Here is a 9758-nt window from a genome sequence, read left to right as displayed (position 1 = left end):
ACTTCATACACAGGTTCACAATTCTACATCTATTTACAAAGAGTGGATTGTGGATATAGTGTTTTACTCCCAAAATTAAATTAGCAATAATGGTAATTACATGAAAAATATCTTAAATAAGATTAAAACATTAATACAGTTTGCTGCTTCTCGGAATATCTACTGGTTTAAAGTCTTAAAAACACAAAAAATAAATTTACGTTTGCAGAGACTTCCACACAAGACTATTTTGCATCATTACGTGTTATAGCCATAGAAGCATGTAATGTCTCGTTGCGTTCTCACAGTTCGCTCCAAAACACGTCCAAGTATTCCGATGACACATGAATGCAACAACGCACTGTGTTTCAAATGACAAGTATCGCACGAAGATGTCATTTAAATTAAACCGGGTTTCAAAAAATATAATTTGTTCATTAGACTGACATTCATGTATTTTTTCTGCTTGGACGTGCTGCTCATTAGTGTTATTCATCCTTGAAATAGCGCCTTCACATTGAAGGCTATCTTGTGAAGTCAGTCTATCTCTATTCAGACCTCATTTGGCCTATTATGAAGTCGTTCATTACCCCATTTATTTCTTGTTAAGGTGTATGAAACGTCCCAATGGCATCACATCTGTTACCCATTCACGGTTATTGGTGCGCTTTCTGCTGCTTTTGACTTTTCCCAATAAAGGTACACACGTTTTTGAACTGCAAGCCATTCTTGCCAAACTGGTTTACTGAATTTTAGAGTAAGAGGACGACATGTTTGAAACGTCGACTGCTTGGTTTGTCGTCTTCCAATGTGAGGACGAGCTATAGGGGGAGCTCCAGTATAAAGTTTCACTCTTCACTAACAGCACTGTGTAATATGATGACATTGAGCGCAAGTGCTGCAGTTTGCTGCTGAATAATAATCTGGTTTTAATGAGCTATTTTATATGGTGATATAATATAAAAAATAAGTTAGAAGCATTTTAAATGGACACCAGTATTTTAAAACTGCAAATAAAAAACTAATACTGAACCAAATAGGAACGAAATAATATTCTACTTTGTATATTATGGCAGCCTAATTAAAAGCCTAAACGCCCCTGGTTCCAATTAACCAATCAGAACGCTATGAGGGTAACTGGATAAATGGGAACGAGGCGGATACGGACAAGTTTCACGGCTCCAGGATGGAGGGGTTCCTGTCCACGTTTCCCCCGATCAACGTCTACGGCAATGCGGTCTGCGGCCCCCCGGCTCTGGGGTGGGGAAAGCGGGAGGGCCGCTTCATGACGCCCCAGGGCCTCAACTACCTGGAGCTCTGCAAAGCCATCCTGGCCCAGGTCAACCCCAGTCTGCCGCCTCCACCCAAGAAAGCGAGCACCAAGGAGTGCGGCGTGCAGGTCAACGCCAAGGTGGACAAAACCGTGCAGTGCTCGCTGGGTCCCAAGACGCTGTTCGGCCTGGACGGCGACCACCCCGAGGCCCCCAAGTGCCCCGGGAGCCCGGAGCGTCACAGAGCGGACGCGAAGGCGCCGTGCAACACGCCGCCGGTCGGCAACCTGCGCTTCCTGCGGCCCGTCTCCATCTACTCGCCGGTGTTCGACCGCAGGGTTTTCTTCAAGAAGCTCCACGACGGCGCCGAAATCAAGGCCGAGGACGAAGCCGGCGAGCGGGAGGAGTCCGACGAGGAGGCGGATTATAGCGACGCGGCCAAGGGCTTCAAGACCACCTTCCACCAGGCGTCACGGGGGTCCAAGTTCCAGGTGGGTTCCGGAGTCGACAAACACGTGTTCGCTAATCTGCTTTTTAAAGCGACAAATGTGAAGACCCAAGTTTCGGTACTGACATAAACTTGCTCAGTAAGACTCATTGTATAGAGATTTATCTGTGCAATTGGCGCTTGGTTCCGAGCAGTGAATCAAATCTGCAGCGTTCTGTCTGATCATAAATTTGGAGTTTGGCATTATGTTTTATTGATAGAATGACTCATTCATCAGAACTATCTCCACCTTTAGTTCTTGGAGCAGCGCTATGGCTTTTTCCACTGCAAAAAGTGCAACATCCGGTGGGAGAGTGCTTATGTTTGGTGCATCTCTGGTACGAGCAAGGTAGGTGGTCAGTTGCTGCTATAATGTTTAATCAACTACTCATTTAAGATGGAGTCTGAATGATCTACTTTCAACTCGTCAGGTGTATTACAAGCAGCTCTGCCGGAAGTGTCAGGTGGGGTTTAATCCCTACAGAGTGGAGCCGATCCTCTGCAAGGTTCAGTAGCTTTTACCCATTTTGTACAAAGCAGAAACGTAGCAACACATTCTGCCTCTCAACGGGTCTGGTTCTGGTTCCTCCCGTCACCCACCGGTCTCTTGTTCTGCATCAGGGTTGCTCTCAGACCTGCTGCAGCTGCGAGAAGAAGCAGAGGCACATCAACATGAAGAGGCCTCACCGCCAGGACCTGTGCTGCCGCTGCAAAGGCATGAGGCTGTCCTGCGACGCCACCTACAGCTTCAAATACATCGTCTGAGGCGTCGCCACCTCCCGACACCTATAAAGGCCCGTACACTGAAACAGAAGTTGCCTCCAGCGGTGGACCTGGTTAGAGACGAGTTTATTCTCCAACCAGCAAGTTGAAGAGGGGGTGAATCTCTGCCTCGATTGTTTGAGGCGACTTCTTATAACTGTTTTCCTCACAATTCTGGTGCTTGGCTGTAAATTAAAACTATTTTTGTAAGATGGAATAAAGGTAATTAAATGCTGCATTTAAAAACATAGTGGAATTCTTTATCAAATTTGCACATTAATGTTCATCTAATTCAGTTGTCACCACTGAAAGGTTGGTCTATAAACTATAGAACTTGTATTAAATCCAAGCACAGATCATTGAATATGTCTTTACTTTGACACAGACTTGTACAGAGCGTCAACTGAAAACAACTTCACAAAGGCTGTAAAAGTATTTACAAGGTGGAGGAAAAAACTACAGTCTTCATCTAAAAAGCTAAAAATGTGCAATTTGTTTGGCATGCACACACATTCTCCCACACACAGAAGGGCAGAAAACATCCCCACAAGAGCTTAAAGCTCCCTTTTGTACCTCATACAAATGGATCTTTCAGATAAAACTTCTGTTAAATATTTCAAACACTCCATACAGTACACAGATGCATGCATGGCAGTTTGAGAACAAACATCCATATAAAACCCAAGTCAAATGAGTGGTTTATAGCTGATCAAATATAAATAGGAAAAGGACATTTGTACAGTAAAAGGGGCAAGTAACTGGTTGAGAAGATGGAGAGTCACAAAAGGAGCCAATGATGGGAAGCGTTCAACTTCAGTAGTACGGGTTTCAACAATGAGCTGAATGTCAGCATTTGCGGTAACTACCACACACAAACGTTTGCTACAGTGGTTGTGTGTCCCTACGTAACGGTACAGAGACGGGATGAGGGCAAATATACGCACCATCCTCATGGCGTGTGAACACACGGTGAGTGTGGACAACTACAGTGTGTACACCCACTAATGATGCCACGACTAGCCACAGGAGTGTACGCCGCACACAGAGGGTGAGATTAGTGTACCAGTGTTTACAAGGCTAATCGGAGGGTAAGGTGGTTCACAGCTACAAAATATAAACAGAGCAATGGGGTCCGCTCCAATGTCCTGCACCCGGTCCTTGTCCATCAGGCTTTCAGTCAGTCTGGAGAGGCCAGACGTTATATGGAGCGAAAGGGACACTAGTGTACAGTAGAAAGCATTCACTGGGTCATGCATTGCACAGTTTCCTCTCAACACGGTAGACACAGCAGGAGAGAAAAGGTATTCTAGCGTTTGGCTTTTCCTTCTCGGTAAAAGTTACAGCCTCGTCTCTCAGTAACTAAAACAGTAACGTAACAGCATTTCTGTAACGCGCTTTAAAAATACCAACGCTCCATTTAGTGCAATCGGAGAGACTCTGCCACTGATAATATGGGGTGTCGCGGGTAGTTTTCTCAGTCTCTAGTGCTACTACCAGCAAACTACATCGTTCCTGAAAGAGGCAGCAACAGTCAAGTTCAATCAGGTTTTGATTTCCTCTGGGAGGAAGTTAGAAATCCAAGCTAAGAGCTTCCACGCGCCCTCAGGTGCAGCACACATTACATTCTGAATGACAACCATCAAGCAGGACTCTGAGAGCATTCATCTTTCAATGCAGCTCTCTAACGGGCGCACTCGCATGATGTCATCTTTTTTAGAGTACAGCAGTTTGTATTATCCAGCAGGTTCCACATCTTCCCCTTTTTTCAGAGAGAAAGATTGAAAGGTTGGTCAGGTGCAGTTAGTTTCAGGTGAGGAATTCATAGAGGTCTACTCTCTATAGGTCTGACAGTACGTCTCAGGTCTGGACGTCTGATGGTTCAGCATTCAGGAGCCCCCCTACCTTCAGTAGGGGCAGGGCGGCGTGCCCCACCTTGCCCAGGTAGTGAGATAAAGGCGCAGCAGCATCACCAAGGGAGCAACAACAGCCCCACGCTGCAGGCCTTCCTGGAGCAGGGGGACACGGTGGGGGAGGTGGGGGAGGGCAGAGGGCTGAACACGAGGCAGGGCCGTGTGTTAACACTGTATCATGGAGTGAGAGATGGCATGGTGAGTGGGGGAAATGGGGGAGATGTGAGCCCAGAGGCGGAATGGGTGACGCATTTGTGTCAGTGTGTGTGAGCAAGTTGGGTTCAGAGGCTACGGTTGGGAGGCTGTTGAATGGAAGAGTTTGTTTGGTGCTTTGAGAATGAGATAGTAGTGACCTGTGAGATAAGCGTCCTCTGAAAGGATAGTAAAGGTTGGTGTTCTCTCTGGGATGACTCCGTCTTGGCTCTTGTGTGTGTGGCAGTGTAAAACCTGGAGGGTTTGAGCATCTGTGTAGTGAGAACAGGTTCGGAGGTTTGGGAAAATCAAGCGAAGACGTGTCCGGTTGCACGGTGGACGAAGATGAAGAGAGCGGCGTCAGGTCTGGGTCATAACCCAAACATGGTTCTGATCCTAGTGCAGAGTAGGCCGGTAGGCCGGGACGTGCCTGGCGCTGCTCAGCCGGGGCAGCAGACACACGGGGGGAGGCAGGGGCCATGTGTGGGGGTGCTGGGCGTCCTCTGTGAGAGCAGGCTGAGCAGCCAGCGAGGGGCACGCCTTCGGAAGCGTCTGCGGCTGCGGCGATGGAAGCGGTGCGGGTGGGGACGGAGGGGGTGGGGGGCTCCTGGCTTCCTGTCAGAGGCTGGTCCCGGAGGCGCTGGAGTCGGGGAGGTAGGTTGTGACGACCCGGTACCCCTGGGCGCGGCGGATCATGTCGCGGATCTCCCCGTTGAGCTCTAGCAGCTTCGAGCAGATCAGGCTGAGGTCCTGGCGGGAGCCGACCAGCGCGATGGTGCCCGTCTGGCCCAGCGTCTGGTGGCGAAAGTAGACATTGAGCAACGTCTGGACCTCGCTCTCCGAGCTGCCTCCGAACACTCCGCTGGGCCACTGCCTCCTGAGAATAGGATAAAGCAGAAAAGGGTGAGTCTGGAGGACTGCTGCTTTTTAACAAATATAGTAATAGCTCCTCACCTGCACTCCTGTATGTAGCGCACAGCTTTGGTGAACTCGTGGTTCTTAAGGCACTCGAGTATGGCCTGCACGGCTGCCTCGGAGGTGGGGAAGCTGGGCACAACCATGGCTGCCACCTGGGTGGCGTGTGCGTGGGTGTGGGCCAGGTGCTTGTGCTCCAGGTCGCTGGCTACAGCAGCCTCCGCCGCCTGTAGGCTGCTCCGCAAATCAGTGAGCTCTCGAGACATGTTCAGCAGCTACGAGATGGAAAGGAAACAGATTGGGGCTCAGTGTGTGTGAGCTTTGGTGTAATCACAAAAGGAATAAGTGGTATGTCATTGATATGTATGTACTGTATGTAAAGACAAGAAACATGGACTTTATCCAACAAGCTGGAAATTTAATAATCTATGTAAATATTACGTAAACCAAAAATAGATGTACATACTAATTTAATCTAAAAAATCTGTGTTGAAAGTGTTTTTCTTTTATTGGGGATTGAACCGATTTACCTCAGGCACTGAACTGATGGCATGGACTTGTCCAATAAGTGAGCAGTAGGACTGAAAAAGCAGGAGAAGCTGGAAGTGCAGCTTGTAAAGCCTCTGACAGAGCTCCAGTTGCTGAAAGACATCACACAAAAATATACATCACTAAGAGACCACATGGACACAACAACACAACCACAACACGCACACATGCACAAGAATACAAATAGCACAAGTAACGACCATCTTGTGCTAAAGCTAATTAAGGATGATATTACAGAGGAAACTAGGGCAGCAGAGAAACTTAGGTAAGAAACAAGAGAACTTACAGCGAGCGATTCCATTTGCTAGACAGCGACAGAGCGTGTTAGGGCGTCAGAGTGAGGTGAGAAGACAAAGTATCAGTCAAACACATTCACTGCACAGCATAAACCAGCTAGAAAGCATTAGTCAGTATATGAAACCCCAATCAGTTTCTATTCCAATTAGTATTTGACGGCTGGGAGTATGATAGAGAACACAGCATTCACGCAGAGGGAGCAAACATTTCAGAAGCAGGGAGAAACAAATACAAAGCACAAACCTATAGGTCATAGGTCTCTGCACGTAAACACAAGATATGGGTTTGTTACACTGAAAATAACTGGGAATAGGTTGCCCGTACCTTCTCCTCTGAATCTCCAGGCTGGCACGTAACCACGCTGTCACCGGGGCACCTGGGAAACGTGTCCTTACAATTCCTCAGCCACTGAAGGTAAAGAAAAAATATATATATACGCAGTATGAGAAAAAGATACGATAAATGGGAACATATGTGGCAAGAATTATGTTATTAGAAAAGAACAGTTACCGATACAGCAGCCTCCTCTTTGGTGTTGTAGGTATCCAGGTACTCCTGCAATTCCAGCGCACTGAACTTCATCTTTTCAAGGAGGCCATAGGACATAATCTGGAAAGAACAACAAGAAAAAATCTGTGTATTTGACTAAATACACTGAGATCTCTATTTGCAGCAATCACTGCCATCAAAACTCACTGTTTCGGCATCAATATAGATCGTGGGACAATCCGAACATGTTGTCAGCATCTGTGACGACCTAAGGAACTTTGACCCGATGCCCCTTAAGCCCTCGCCAAGATATGTGGCAACATCAGTTGTCAGGGAGCAGAATTTCCCCTGGATGTTCTGGACAAACAGTTATGAACGATTTCACTGATTCAGATACATGTAAATTGTACTGGGTGCCAAATTTTAAATGAAAAGAAAAAAATGTCACAAACATATCAACAATTAACTATGAATGTTTTACCTTAAATAGAGATGAGAAGACTTGAAAAGTGTACACGGCACAGGACCCATCCGAGTCTGTCACCAGCTGGTTCATATGACAACGCCACGCCTCCTCAGCATCGTCACACACTGTCGGCTGGAAGGCTGCCAAGATGGCGGAAAAAAATGGAGAGGGGGGAGGAGGAAAACCAAGGTCTTCCAAGTCATCTACATCATCACGCAAGCTGTCGCCATGGAAATGGGGAGGAAATTGGCGCACAAAGAAAAAAAGGGTTTTATATTAAAATCAAGTGCCCAGCTACGTCATGGGATTATACATGACATGAGCTGCATGAGGGGGATGATGTGATTCTTCTTCCTCATTTAAATATTAGCAATTATTGAGAGCTAAAAGAAATTTAGATTTTGATCAACTGTAACATAATTTGCCTGCAAAATTAGAAGAATATATATAAGTCAAATGCCAAATTTAACTAAAGACTTACCTGGGCAGACAGTTGGGGTCTAGGAAGTCCAGTGGTGGCTGGCAGTAGTCAGGGTTGAGGCTGTGGTCCAGACTGGGCACATGATCCTGCGCTTGTCCCGCTAACTCCAGGGTGAAGCTCTCACCGCAGTCTGAGCCGTGAGGGAGCTCGTTGGTGCTCAGCGACAGTTCGTCATCCTGGGCCTGAGTGTCCTCGTCCTCGCCGCACACCCTCGCCTGAGGGGGAGAGGATGCTGTTTTACTGGGGACAACGTGAATGTGTAAGTGCAGTACATAAATGTATTATTCCTCACATGCAGGCCACTGTGCTCGTCATGGAGGGCTCCCTGGCCAGGTGTAGTGGCATTGAGGGATTGTAGGTCGGCAGATGTGTCGTAGGAAGTCGATAAAGAATCAGTGTGATTGGTCTCCTCTGATGGAGAAGGGTTCGTCTGAAACACGAAGGAAAATTGAAAATACTTTAAATTAATCTGACTGACTTAGTCAGACTGAGTAATTACAGACAATTCAATCTTCAGGCTTTATTGTTGTATCGAACGCTACGCACAAGCTGGGAGTGAGAAAGACTCTGGCTCGTGGAGGACTCCTCCTCCTCTGAGGACTCGTCTGAATCGTGCGGGTCCTCGTGGCCCAGACTCGGGGTGCTGCCTGAGTGCTGGCTCTCCTCTAGCAGGTCGCCCAGCTCTGTGCTGTCCAGAGACCGCCGGCGAACGCCCCAGTTAAAGTTATCGAGAGACTCACCCTGCATGAAACACATACATACACATTGGAAGACAACAGCAGAGACAATAGCAGCATGAACACCTTAGTTAAGCCCTCAACAAAAGGAACGGCTGCTGTCTGAGAAGAAGCACATGGTGTGAAGTGAATGGTTGCTAATGGCATGAAAACAGGCTGGAAAAACTATTTGCATCCAACATGATGATCTTTATCTCTAAGACGATGCAATGTCATTGCATCAACACAAACAGCAGTGTTGTCAGACATGTAGCTTTGCAACCAAGCTGTGAATACAAAAAAAAAGCTTTTTTATCAGTGGGAAACAAAAGAGCCAGCAACCAAGCCACAGCGCTGATAGAAGCTAAGATACGTGCTCAGTAGACGAGACCTTACCTGGAGCTCCTAGGCAGCAAGGGGAAGAGAGAGAGACACAGAGTTAGACTGAGAGAGAGACAACGACCAGAGGCAGAGAAATATCATTTCAATGTGCTGATGTTAAAGAAGGACAGCCTGAAAACACAATAAAAGAAAGGGGAAGGAGAGACAGACATTTCATTGTACCCACTGTAACTATGACATGTGACCCGTACCTCTCCATCCTCCAGCTCCACGTCCAGGAAATCAAAGTCTCTGAAAACCCTGAACTGCTGCTCACTGGCGGTGTCGTCTAGTGTGTCCTCCCTGGTTCCTCCCTCCTCCGATGAGACGCCGCTCTCCCGTATCTCCATCATGTCCAAGTCTCCACACGATGAGAAGATCACCTGAACAGACAGACACGGAAGCATTGGTAACAATATTATCGGAAATTTCCTTACAACTGTTACTATTGTTCATCAGAACACAAAGAGATGGGAGGCGCTTACAGATGGGTTCTTGGTGAGTCCAACTTCTTGCCCACAAAGAGACAGAACATTCACCAGCTTCTCTCTGGTTCTTTTCTGTATGTGGGGGAAAAATCAATAATCAGGAAGCAGAAACAGGCTCGTCCATGTTTATCTGTGGTATCTTTTGAAATTAGGGGATTTTGCATTTACAAATGTAGGTCTAACTGCACCTGTGACGACTGCGGCCGCCTCCAGCTGACAGGCACCAGGATGGTGTTGGAGTTGGATCCAGAGGAAGTGGATGAAGTGCTGCGGGTCACAGCCATGGCTCTGGCTTTTCCCTCCCGTCCTCCTGAACCTTGGAGTTCGTCGAACCGACGCCCAATAACTGGAGTCTGTGAAGGAGACAGTTAATAG

General features: G+C 47.3%; 2 protein-coding genes across 15 annotated transcripts in view; one reads left to right on the top strand and one right to left on the bottom strand.

Moving 5' to 3' along the window:
• The first annotated feature begins 1137 nt into the window (after positions 1-1137).
• On the top strand, positions 1138-2745 carry zar1l (zygote arrest 1-like). Its single transcript, XM_029172673.3, has 4 exons — positions 1138-1741; positions 1994-2086; positions 2169-2243; positions 2359-2745. The coding sequence occupies exons 1-4, from the start codon at positions 1166-1168 to the stop codon at positions 2500-2502; spliced, it is 888 nt and encodes a 295-aa protein (XP_029028506.1). The 5' UTR covers positions 1138-1165; the 3' UTR covers positions 2503-2745.
• Positions 2746-2855: 110 nt separating this feature from the next.
• fryb (furry homolog b (Drosophila)) overlaps positions 2856-9758 on the bottom strand; it is a 38527-nt gene continuing 31624 nt past the window's right edge. For 10 of the 14 annotated variants that reach the window (XM_055502113.1, XM_055502107.1, XM_055502106.1 and 7 more), the window contains 14 exons: positions 9572-9736; positions 9381-9455; positions 9108-9278; positions 8345-8539; positions 8091-8228; positions 7799-8013; positions 7333-7537; positions 7059-7208; positions 6873-6971; positions 6687-6770; positions 6352-6369; positions 6047-6157; positions 5556-5791; positions 2856-5478 (listed from right to left, as the gene is read on the bottom strand). In XM_055502113.1, the coding sequence (XP_055358088.1) occupies positions 5220-5478; positions 5556-5791; positions 6047-6157; positions 6352-6369; positions 6687-6770; positions 6873-6971; positions 7059-7208; positions 7333-7537; positions 7799-8013; positions 8091-8228; positions 8345-8539; positions 9108-9278; positions 9381-9455; positions 9572-9736 (2121 nt within the window). In that variant the 3' untranslated portion in view covers positions 2856-5219. Of the gene's footprint in view, positions 5479-5555; positions 5792-6046; positions 6158-6351; positions 6370-6686; positions 6771-6872; positions 6972-7058; positions 7209-7332; positions 7538-7798; positions 8014-8090; positions 8229-8344; positions 8920-9107; positions 9279-9380; positions 9456-9571; positions 9737-9758 lie in introns of those variants that run through there. The other 4 variants (XM_055502108.1, XM_029172668.3, XR_008692471.1 and 1 more) reach the window with 3 other exon arrangements.

The sequence above is a fragment of the Betta splendens genome, chromosome 14 (assembly GCF_900634795.4).
Source record: "Betta splendens chromosome 14, fBetSpl5.4, whole genome shotgun sequence".
Taxonomy (NCBI): Eukaryota; Metazoa; Chordata; class Actinopteri; order Anabantiformes; family Osphronemidae; genus Betta; species Betta splendens.
The sequence above is the reverse complement of the archived record's forward strand: the minus strand, read 5'-3'. Positions and strand labels throughout refer to the sequence as shown.